Source organism: Hyposmocoma kahamanoa, unplaced genomic scaffold, assembly GCF_003589595.1.
Source record: "Hyposmocoma kahamanoa isolate Upper Pololo Valley unplaced genomic scaffold, ASM358959v1 119, whole genome shotgun sequence".
In the NCBI taxonomy this organism is placed as follows: Eukaryota; Metazoa; Arthropoda; class Insecta; order Lepidoptera; family Cosmopterigidae; genus Hyposmocoma; species Hyposmocoma kahamanoa.
Window position 1 is genome coordinate 1,821,096 of NW_020653409.1, and position 12,690 is coordinate 1,833,785.

Below are 12,690 nucleotides of genomic sequence, written 5' to 3' on the forward strand. Positions count from 1 at the left end.
TGAGTTCAAAACAATATATGTTTGTACCCCATCTTAATTAACAATATTATCGACCATCTTTCCAAAAGTACTATCATTTTGTTCAGCTGCTCTCATCAATTCAAAAAGCCTGTCAAATATTTCAGTTTTAGCATCACTTCCCCAAACAAAATCATAGTGGGTAAAAGTTTCTCTTTCTGCTCCAAAAAGACCGATAGCATTTGATAATCTATCAGCTAGAATATATAAGTCTCTGAAGTTTGTTTCTCGGTCCGCCAATCCATAGTGTATGTAAGCCGGGACAGTAACCCTGGACATGTCAAAAGGTGGAGGAGTAAAGCTGCCATATTTAAGATAGTTTGTGATAGGATCGTGGTAGAAACGAGCAAAGACGTTGCGTCTAATAGTTTGAGAATAATGGGCTAGTTGACGAATAGACGAGCCAGCCGGACTGTGGCCTAGGAGGATTGGTAACTTTGTCTGAAAAAAAAAAAGAAAAATATGTTTTTATAATGTAACATTACACCTAGATGAACAAATCGTTTGGTTCGGATTTCCTTAATGTAATAAATGTCAATATAGGCGATTGTTGGGTGCGTTTCCATGCACGGCTGTCCAATTAATTATGTTTTTAGGTGGGCCCTTAGGTGGACAAAAATGGGCACAATAGGTTCTTTAATCTAGTAAGGAGAAGGTGGTTCAACAACATGTTGAAATTGTTGAATTCGTGGCTCAACAGCCTTTGAAGATTATACTCATAAGTTTAATTTAGATACTGCAGAAGATACTTTTCGGTTCATGTTTGAAGATGAATACGAATTCGTAGATCTTACCGCATTAATGTTGCCAAACGTATTAGTAGCCACTGATGCGCAAATAGGGTGGAAAGGAGAGGCTTCGTGGCAGCCAGCTAAGCCCAGGGCTGTCAACAAAGGATGCCTTCTAAAAATTTCTGCGAAACCAATCCTGAACATTGTAGTCTGAAAAGAGAACATTGAGTATGATAGTGGTAAGTGTTACCATGATTTATTATCTAGAAACGAAGGGTAATAATTGTGGTGGAGGGTGAATAAGTATTAAAACTGTAATTGAGAAGACAATGAGTACAGATTTGGCTATTCGTTCCTTTCATTGCTGAAGATCATCGCAATCTACACGAAGCATATAGAACAATCCGTCCACCTTCCTTACCATTTTAGTTCTACGAGCTAAATCTTGGGAGGTGCATGCTTACTCAGGACGCCTACCATCACGCACGTCTTGACTTTCTACAGTTTCATAAGTCTGTCTTTTTCACTGCTTTCTGGGACAATTGATAATCTCTCATAAAGTATTAAGACACGAGGGAGATAACCCATCTTTGTCGTCACCGTTTATTTATAGTATAATAGTGTTAAGATAAGAAATGTAACAAAGATGTTCGGCCACACTTATACTGATTGTCTTACCATGGTAACAGATATTTTTAGCAAAATAATATTTTGTAAACGAGCTACGGCAATTTTAAAAATATAGTTGAGTAACGACAACAATTCAATAGTTGTAACATAATACGAGTACGTAAAAGTTTCCGTCTTATCCACACATTCTTATTTGTTAAGAAACATATGTTCGTTTTTGCGAAATAATTACTTTTCGATCCCAAAAAACGCATAAGTGATTAAACCGACTTTCCCAAATAGCTTTATTGTTGCTTTAAAATGTTAAGAAAAAACAGATTTTCTTAGTTTATTAATAGCTAAAGCAATGTTGAGGTCTGAGGGCCATATTTTAGAACTCTACTCAATACTCAAGTCAGGACTTGAGTATTGCAGTGAGCACTGAAAATCATACTCAAATTCTTGCCATTAGGGTCGTATTTCCAGTGCTTGAAATCATACTCAAGTCTGCTCAAATCCTGACTTGAGCATTGAGTAGAGTTCTGGAATGCGACACCTAGACACTCGTGATCGCTACATATTGGAAATGAAATGTATTATCGGACCTACATCGTGTATAAATTAACATCAAACTGTTTAAGATAAATACAAATATAAGCAATTTAGATCCAAAAAAATTATTTCAATTTAAAAGGTAATAAATGATCATTACCTTCATAGGCGTCTACTTGACTGGCAGTACCAATTTTATGCCGACAAATGGTCAACTTTTAGAAAGGTTGAATTATCACCTATAGAATTGATTTCAACCTATAGTAATAATTTCCATAATACACAAAAAATTTCTAACTATGTATTGATTTGATTCACTCAATCTTATCTATTTAAAACTATCAATACGAAGTGGATTACCTATTCAATTGATTAAATATTACCAAGATATCGTGTATTCAAGAACATAGCTAACGATAAGAGCATGACACGCTCAAGATTTATCAGTTTCTATTCATATATATTCAACTGGATATCAGAAACTTACCTCTATAAGTTTCTCATAGGGCGCTAGTAAGTTAAATATACTATGTTCATTATTATAGAAGAACGCAGCTGGAGCCAATCCTTGAAATGAAATGAATTTCTCATTATACTCTGGTCTCAAAGAATTCAACACTAGAAACGCAGTTCCTCCTTGAGAATGGCCAACGTAGTGCAGTTTCTCTTGTCCAGTGATATCAAGAATATAGTCAACATAGGCTGAGACGTCATAAAGGCCAATTTCTTCCCAACTGAACTTCCAGAAATCATTATCTGTTTTACTATCTGGGTCTAAGGACACATGGCGACGAGAATAAAAATTTCCACGTGCGTTACCAAGCCAGACATCGTAGCCTTGTTCAGCTAAAAGGTAACCTGAAAGAGATAGCTAGTTTAACATAAAGATAACTAAATGTCTCGTTTGATGTGAAAACATCAAAACAGAAAACAGAACAGTCGATGGTCTTATCTTTTTTAATCAAAGCAAATACCAACGTACGTACGTACCAAATACGTGGGATAAATTACATTGTGGAATTGTCAGATCAATTTGTTTCCTTAACTACCATTTGTTGACCAATAGTATATTCATTTTATAATTCAGAGAAAATTCATTAGATTTTGTCTGGATAGAACTAGTAGATTCAGCCTCACTCTTACTTATACAGGGAGTAAGTGAGAGAAATTATAAGTGTTGTAAAAAACAACTTCGACAATACTCACCCAATGAATTACCAGGTCCAAGTACCAAATAATCAGCCGAGGAAGACAACATTCCATGCATCAGCAATACGACTGGTCTGGGTCCAGGCTCATTGTTCCTGTCTCTTCCGTGGGGTATACGATGGATTGTCAAAATGTATCCGTCTGATGTTTGAACATTGTGTACTTCTACTGGGTAATTGTACCTTTGTACGAGGCCGGGCTTTGGAGAAAGAGTTAAATAAAGATAAATATACTGTAGTGTATTAACAAGTTACATGCAATTTAATCATTATGATGAATCATTGATCATCAATCAAAGTGTCTCTCGAAATCCAACAAATCTAAAAAAAAATCTCCAGTTCAGGGTTAGGATGAATCCAAAATTTTCGAGGAGTACTTTATTGCATTTCGTGGACCATCTCTGAAGGCTGAAACTGGGAAAGCTTCTAAAAAGCAAATCTTTCTACTCGGTTCAAAAATTAAGTCGTTTCTTACTTTTAACTAGTTCAAATTCACAATACAGAAGTACTGACTCACCACATCAAGCAAAGCATCAGCAATGACATTTGTAGAAAATTTACTAGCCCAAGCTTTGTCCCTCAAGAGACTTTCTATCACATCTGCATTGGGGGATGGACCCGCAAGGGCTACAGCCAAAAGAGCACATAACACTACAACCACCCTCATTTTGTTGGCAAAGATTTGAAAGGAACGTGTGATGCTTCCTGCTTTTAAACTTATGTTTATCGGATTAATGATGTTATCTCCTGATGCGATCTTGCTATTTTCAGATTTTATTACGTATTTTATACGTGTGTGTATATAATACGCATATCCAATCAAAAACTAATATAAGGCTGGCTATAATTTTCGCGTCATATATTGTTGTTTTAACTTATTACATGATCAGCTGAGTGGGTTACATCAGTTTTTTCTGAAATGTCTGTCCATAAATGAACTATATTATGTAAGATGATCTAAGAAAAGCTGGGATGCGGAATAACAAACCCTGTAACGCATTTCGGACAATGCCTATCCATCAAGACTACTATAAAATGATGAAAATTACAATGCCTCTTTTCAACCAATATTTTTCGTTCCAACAGAAAGAAAATATGCTCCAGGGAATAGTGGTGTCCTGGCGATAGGAAGTGAAATGAGATAAAGGGTGTCGTAGATTTATAATTCATACGCTTTATCTACGAGCACCACAAGCCTAGGCAACTTCCGTAATCATTTTCAAATTAATTAGTATGAACGAATAACATGATTTGAATAACATGATTAACAATTTGCGATATTTGTGTCTATTTAAAGTTGTTTTAATCTTATTGCAAGTCATTGGTTTTTGATACGTTGCAGTGGTATAAAATCATTAAACAGTAACGTATTCTATTCTTAGAAAATTATACTATTAAATATCATGATTTTTTACTACCATGATATTTACACAGGTCAGTAGCCACATTGAGACGACAGACGCTGGTTCGAGACCAGGTGAATCGAAGGAATACTTCTTTGTGTTTCTTCGATTTTTGTATAATGAATAATCGAAAGTTGTGATGAGTACTTTTCCAAATAGTTCTGCACATAATCTAGTCTACCAAATATTCATCTATAAAAAGAGGCAATTGGATCACAATAAGAATAAGAAAGATCAACAATTACGAAACAATACTGTTTAGAAACAACAATCAATTTAGATCACTGATGATGACCTACGTAATGTTCGGGCCAATTCAGAAATTTTTATGAATGTTAGTTATTCTTTCAATACAGCTCAAGAAGAAAGTACTGAGGGTGTAAAGTGTCAAAATGTATAAGCATTTCCAAATAATTGTTGCGTTTTTCGGGCTCAGTTTTCAACAATTTCGATTTCAACACTCTGATATAGAATTGGCGGCGATTGAAGTTATAGATATGACGTATTCTACTAATTTTTACACGCTATTGGAGTTTTATAATGCACTTCATAAGAGTCGGTGAGTGATGTGTGTGTGTTTGTGTGTGTGTGGTGAAATCTCGCATTCTCGCACGTAGTTTTATTTTAAATTTCATGTATGTTCAAAATATCTAATTAGTTATAGAATGTGCGATGGAATTGTACGTTTAATTCCGCCTTCCCCTTTGCATTATCGGTGGACTAAACGTAGGCTGGAATTCCACTTCTATGTTGTGGATATTCCAAGAATTCGCGCGTCTCCCTTCCACAATTATTTGTTTAGTTCCTTAAAACTTTACACGTACCATTACAGTACCTATGGTCATAATCAATGCGATAGTGTACAAATCCATAGCAGGTAGTATATTGATCATTAAAAAGAAACTAACGATACTTTTTATATGTAATGCAGTCATTATACAGTATTATAATATAGGTACGTAGCAAATAAAGTGCCTATAGTTCTTGTGAAAGCAGACAGAGTAGGTACTTGAAAACACGTCTATTCTATCCGCAAGTTCTTTTAGGATTTATATAGCGAATGGCTGTGGAGTGGAATTCCCTGCCTGCAGGTTTGTTGCCGGAACAGTATCTACAGGTATCTTGGGCCCTTTTAAGGCGAGAAAATAGGCATTATTTAGGTGTTCATGCTTCATCATCGATATCATCGTCACACAGGTAAGATGGAGGTCATTTGACCTGCGCATATGCACTTATTTTTTAATAATAAAAAAAAATTCATATTATCAATGTCACAATGTTACAATTGACATTACTATGTGTAGGGATAATATGATCGTCTCTAACATAAACAACAATAATAATATAAAACAAAATAGTGTAAGTAAAAACAAATAAATATACACAAAATATTGTCGAAGTACGACAAGGTCAGATAAGAATAAATTACAATTCCGTCGAAAGAAACTCCTCTACACTATAAAATTCATTATCCAATAAAAAGAGTTTCAAAATGGCCACGTAACTTTTTAGCTTTATGGGTACCTAGGTGTTCATAGAATATGGGTGGGACCAATTACACTTTCAATTGTTAAAACATAACCTCAGTACAGAGTACTAAAAAAACCGACCTCAAAAGTACGTGGAATTACGTCTATATGCTAAGTTTTATTGAAATATCCCCTAGTTCGCCACTATACAGGACTTGACACTGGAGATAATAAAAATAGGTTCTCACTACGACCCTACTCAAAGTATATTGAGAGAAAAACGCCTTGAATGGGAGTAATAGCAAAATCAACCAATTAAAATCAAAAGTCAATTACTTTTACCTTACCTTGAGTAATGGTGAAGGTACCTTTGTGTATTACTAGTGTTCTAATTCCATACAAAAACAAGGAATTAGAAACTTGAACTACACACCTACAAGGCAAAAGAGTACCTTCCTACGTGCATAAAACTTATGTTTAGAATTTAAAACAATAACGATTACATCAGACGATCACTTTACTGACGCAAATAGTGAATTAAAGATTAAAATTGTTGACGAAAAATAGGTATACACTGCTTACAAATGATGAAGCAATTTTTTCCGATTTATTATTCTTCGTTAGGTAGGTAACTAAAAGCATTTTTGGGAGACAGTCCCACATATATAAATTCAATTAGTATACTAGTATTTGTTAATAAATATTTATTAAGTACACTCTAGTACACATAGACGAATTATTGCATAATTTGAGAGTTGTCAAAAGCTGTTTACTAAACGTCACTAAGCACTTAAGGCGAAATGGTATCATGGTTGCGTAGGCGAAAGAAAGACTTCAATAAGTACAGAATACTAAAAAAACCGACCTCAAAAGTCATTCATCCCCTAGTTTGTCACTAGAGGTGGATTGATTTATTATGATAATGAATTCAAATTAAATTAAAGATAGGACCACTACTGAGGTAACCTCTTTCCAACAAAAAAGAATCATTAATCGGTCCACAAATTATTGCATAATGTACAATACAAAAAAAATTTAAGTCGAATTGAGAACCTCCTCCTTTTTTTGAAATCGGTAAAAAAGCATAGACATAGGCCAATTTAAAAGTAACGTCCACTAAATTTTGATTTTTCCAAATTCTTCCATCGGAGTTTGTTAAGTGGTCTTGGAACGCAAATTCTTGTAATCGGGTCAATTGAACTTCGATGCTTCCAAATTCTTCCATTCAGAGCTCGCGTTGACAAAATTTCTGATTGAATTTATACCAGGTCAGTTGGTATTTGTATCGTCCCGTTTCTGAAATGCAAAAGCAGTCTGACCTGGTTTAGATCAACCTCAAATCGCATCATTAAAAGCAAAGTACCTTAAGATTTTTAAAATTTAACTTCTGTATGACCGTTTTGGATGAAACCATTTGTCTGTGGTTATAATTGCAGGAAAGTATGCATCAACTGCGGGGTTCCAGGAATGGGAACGACAATGCATTTGGAGCTCGGGTCCCAGTTTGGCTCAGTTCCTGGGTCCATGACCCCGTATGCTATACCTTCGGAATATTTATTAAGTCGACGTGAGTAGTGGATTTTAATGAACGAAACTTATACATCTCGGTATATACATATATCAAAGATAAGCCCCCTAATCTAGGGTAACCCTAGTAACATAAAGTCACTGCAGTCAATAACCCGTAGTCAAAGGTGCCCGTAGTTTTGTTATGTCCGCTCGCGTCTTTACGCACAAAAATAGAAAATCAAGAAATGTTCGGAAAAAAATTCAAAAAGCATCGCTATATCCATCTAACACGTAAGGTGAAAAGTAGAAGAAAAATATATTTCTTACTCACTGGAAGAATAGCCTTCTTCTGGGCGAGCTCGTCTCATTGTAGACTTCATATTTGTACCAGAACTACCTAGCTCTGTGTCAAGAGAACTACCTAGTGGTCAAGAGCAATCCATTCCATTGAATGTAAGGCACAAATTGCAGCCAAAAAACTGAGTGTCCTCAATAAGGTTAAGCGACATTTCTCGCCTGGACAGCTTTTAACTTTATACAAAGCAGAAGTCCGATCTTGCATGTGGGATGGCTCAGCGAAGTATTAACTCGAGGCTCTTGATTCGATTGAGCGCAGAGCCAGAAGACTTATTGGCGAGGATAAGCTCGAATCTAAACTTCATAGTTTAGCCCACCGGCGCAAAGTTGCCCGTCTATCGGTTTTTTACAGAATATATTTCGGTGAGTGTGCCCATGAGCTCCATCAGCTCATCCCGCCCGCCCCCTTTTACCATCGGACATATGTCTGGACATACGGCGGGATATCATCCTTACTTGGTCGATATTCTCTACAGGCGTAGTAAGCGCTTTTCATCATCTTTTATTATGCGCACACTGCCTGCGTCTGTATTTCCGAATTCATACAACCCGGCTATCTTTAAGGTGCGCCTGTATAGGCATCTTCTGGGCAAGCTCGCTTCATCGTAGATCCTATCTTTGCTCCAGGGCTAGGTAGTGGTCAAGAGCAAGTCCATTTAATTAAAAAAAACTCTGACTGTCTGTCTGACACTTTTATAATCTTTTAATTTAATGACGAGTTAACTCGAAATAAATTCAAAGACTGTTGTATAGAATAGAATACGCCTATTTGCAGAAATACGGAATTAAACAGATCTTAACCAAAATGAGATGCATAATATGTAATATTTTATTTCCTGTAGAAAATATCATAACCCATAGTATTGTATTGAAACATTGAAACTGTGGGCATTATTATAACTTACATTACCGTTTCAGTTATAGTAATTGACCTGCGGTTACTCGTAAAAAACAAGCCAAATTTAGTGCTAACGAAGGATATGGCGTTGCAATGGAGAATGATGCGGTACGATACCAAGGAGCCCACAATGTTTCTGTTCAATTTCGGTCGAATCCCCGACACTAATAACAAGAACAAGAAATGTGCTTGTCATTTCCCTGGTAAGTCAATAGTTTACCATTGTGTTAACGACATACAATTTGTTTCTGTTATATATAAGTCCTTTTTTATTCCATTTCAATTCTTTTATGTTTATTTTTTGTGCAGTCACAATTGTTTTTCTTCTTCATGTTTATTTTTACACTACAATACATTTTATCTAAAGTACATTTTTTTATTTTCAATTAGATAAATCTAGATCCTGTAATATAATGCGGATCTTTACACACTGAGTAGCACATTTAGCCGACATCGAAAGGCTTGCCTTTAAGTTGTTACAGTCATGCCTGTTTTTAGAGCGCCCTTTTTGCATGCCACTGCATATACATATGTCTCTTGCACAGAATGTAACTTGTGGGAACTAAAAAACCTGACTTGCAAATGTTTCAGAGTCTGTCATTGGAGATGGTAAAAAAATTTGAAGAAACACAGACTTTTCAAAATTATAACTACTTACTACGTACTTTCTCACATTCTACGTATGAAAACAATACTATAAATGGTCAGAAATGAATTTATTGTTTCTCAAAATATTCTCTGTTAGCCTTGATGCACTTTTTCATACGAATGAACCAATTTTGAAAACATTTATGCCACTCCTCCGTGACAATCTCTGAAACATATTTTTCATACTCTTCGACAGCCTCTTCATGTGATGGAAATCGTTGACCGCGTAACTGGTTCTTAATTTTTGGAAATAAATAAAAGTCATAAGGTGCTAGGTCGGCACTGTACGCGGGATGGCTCATAAGGTCAATGTTGTTCAGCTTCAAAAATCAATTTGCCTGTCTCGCCGTGTGAGAACTGGCATTATCGTGGTGCAAGAAGGTACGGCGTTTACGATTATTTTTACAGAGTTTGTCAATAACTTCCGGCCAACAAATGGTCGTGTACCAATTACTATTGACGGTACAACGATTTTCCAAAGCAACAGTAGCCACGTGTCCAGTTTTATTAAAAAAAGAAGCAATCATCCACTTAGAGGTACTTTGCACGCACGCCACTTTGGTTGGTTTCGGCTCATCTTGAAAGACCCATACGCTCGATCGAAGAAAGCAGCTTCTTTTGGGATCGTAACTATAAATCCATGTTTCGTCACCTATTACTATGTCCCACACCAAATTTGACGCCCCTTCGTTGAATCTGGTAAGCATGGCATTGCACCAAGTGACGCGATCCGTTTTTTGAGCCTCAGTCAAATTGTGTGGGATCCACCGAAAGCACAGCTTTTTCACACCCAAATGTTTGTGTAGTATTGATTGTATTTGACTCATACCTATTCCTAAAGAAGCCCGAATCTCATGGTATGCCTGTCTGTTTTGATCATAAGGCGCAAAGAATCGATGTTTTTATTGTTCACAGCAGTGGACGGGCGACTATTACGAAATTCGTCACTGAGATTCACACGACTGTGTTTGATTTCTGCAAACCAGCTACAAATAGTCGTCTTGCATGGTGCTTCATCGCCAAAAGCAGTTTGAAGCTGAGCGAAGCTCCGCTGAGCTGTTAAATTACACTTAAAGTCGTAGAAAATCATACTACGAAAATTTTCACGAGTTAAATCCATGGTGATATAGACAACCAATTTCGAAAATGACGCTACAATGTAAAAACAAACTGTCAAGTCAGATGAAACAAACTGTAGTCTACAGCCGAAGAGTTCCATTTTCAAATATTGTAATTACTTTCTAAATATTGTTTATGTAAGTGGCCAGGTCCGGAAACTTATAGTGCGCCCTAAGTACACTCACAATATTCGTTGAATAACAGAATCTGCAGAAGACTTTTTCAAATTAACGAAAAGTAGATACTGGCGAAATTCAAAATCGGCACCGCCAGTATCTTTTTAAAAATCTTCTTTTAAATATATCGAACTAAAGAGATTCTATGATAGTAATGTGTTAATGAAATATGTTTCAGGAATAAGCTACGAGCTCGCAGAGTGGATAGCAGCTAATCTGACGCACGTGGTAGCCATAGCGACTGACGCTCCGTCCATCGAATCTGAACAGACCAGAGAGCTGACAGATCGTACTATCTCGAACTTGCTCGGAAAGAGCGGCATTTACATGATTGAAAATGTTAATGTTAGGAAGAATCTACCAGGTATTTTTGACATACCAGGCGAAATACCGATTTCCTATCAAAGCGCAGCAATCTCTCTTGTCTCTTTCCTTATGTCTCTTTTTCACAATTCTGCACATTCGCGCGCAGAAAATTCACAATTGAATATACTTCCCATAGACTTAACATGCTGATCTTTGATCACAATTATATCAGGCCACAGACTAAAATTCAAAATTTCGCCTACGTGGCGACCTGTAGAATTGTTTTTTTTTATGCTGTATCCATGATTATCGGTCGAGGAACAGCCGCCTACCTACATTCGTAAATATAGTGCAATTTGAGTGTATGTTAAAAGAAAAACAAAATATTGCACACATTTACTTTGTATTTTATTTATCTCATTTATTCTGTGTTGTATTGAAATACAAAATCCTTATATCCTTATTGGACAACCTTTACAAAGCGAATGCACGTACGCTGTCATATAAACTGCCGCAAAACACACTGCCGTTACTGACTTTTGATATGTAGCGAAGCTGTTAGCTGTGTAACGCGATGGTAGCTTATTGGTTTGACCTACCGCCTCTCAAACCGAGTTCTAATCCGGGCTACACACCTCTGACTTTTTCGAAATTAATAATAATTATAACGCACACTCTCAACATAGCTCGCACTAGGGAATCCCTGTGTCGCGGGTGCCATGTAACCACAAATTACACCCAAACTCACGGGAGATATAAATGTAGGCCATACAAATATTTCTCCCGGCCCAGGAATCGAACCTGGGGACGTCTGCGTGGCAGTCCGGCATGGTAAGCGTTCGACCATGGAAGCAGTTAGTTAAATTGATGTGCGAAATTTTAAACTAACCATGAGCTTTTTGGTGAAGGAAAACATCGTGATGACATCAGTACGTTGAAGAAGGTTCACAACACCCTCGGAAAACGTGAAGTCTCTAACCTGCATTTGGCCAACGTGGCGGACTATGACCTAAACCCTGCGCCCATAAAAACGGATAAATGGGTTGATGATCATGCTGTCTACATACGTAGCGTGTCCGTGCGTAGCGCGTCCGTGAGTAGCGCGTCCGTGCGCAGCGCGTCCGTGTGCAGCATATCCGTGCGTAGAATGTCCTTGAGTATTATGTACGTTGAGCGGTTTTAAATGACGAAACGAGCAATGGCTTATCGGTCGCTATAAAGCTACAATCTTACATATACACGTCTTCGATCACCTCAGTACAGGTTCACTAAGTAGATTTATTACTGGCCAATTGCATGTTCATATTTGTTCAAACACTATTCTCAAACATTTATATTATAATTGTAATGCTTTCAGAACAAGGGTGCGTCGCAATGGCGATGCCACTGAAACTTGAAAACGTGAACTACGTGCCCACGCGGTTGACAGCTTTTTGTCCCGAGTCGAAACAATCTGATACACAGGTGAGCTGTGTGTTTAATTCAGAGCGGTCGCGGACAATCCGCTTGTAGGTAATCTTGGTTTTTTAGAACGCAGCAGCATATTATCGCGTGCGCTAACGGAAAAACGGGTGCGGACGGTCATAAATGCTGGAAAAGCGAATTTATTTATCTGTTACAGTTACTCTATCGCTTCTGATCAGTAGGGCTAGCACGACAGGGCGCGACCAGCGCAAGAGCGACATAA

The 12,690-nt window shown here is 37.1% G+C and overlaps 2 protein-coding genes across 2 annotated transcripts in view; one reads left to right on the forward strand and one right to left on the reverse strand.

Annotated features, from left to right (window-relative positions):
- Positions 1-6: 6 nt before the first annotated feature.
- LOC113240026 (lipase 3-like) lies at positions 7-3,788 on the reverse strand. Its single transcript, XM_026477227.1, has 5 exons — positions 3,636-3,788; positions 3,117-3,318; positions 2,398-2,768; positions 813-959; positions 7-459 (listed from the first exon to the last, which is right to left on the reverse strand). Exons 1-5 carry the CDS (start codon positions 3,783-3,785, stop codon positions 34-36), a joined length of 1,296 nt encoding a protein of 431 aa, XP_026333012.1. The 5' UTR covers positions 3,786-3,788; the 3' UTR covers positions 7-33.
- A 1,793-nt stretch (positions 3,789-5,581) lies between these two features.
- LOC113239989 overlaps positions 5,582-12,690 on the forward strand; it is a 9,109-nt gene continuing 2,000 nt past the window's right edge. The window contains exons 1-5 of the mRNA XM_026477180.1: positions 5,582-5,718; positions 7,427-7,557; positions 8,775-8,957; positions 10,876-11,061; positions 12,361-12,467. Of these exons, the coding sequence (XP_026332965.1) occupies positions 5,582-5,718; positions 7,427-7,557; positions 8,775-8,957; positions 10,876-11,061; positions 12,361-12,467 (744 nt within the window). The remainder of the gene's footprint in view (positions 5,719-7,426; positions 7,558-8,774; positions 8,958-10,875; positions 11,062-12,360; positions 12,468-12,690) is intronic.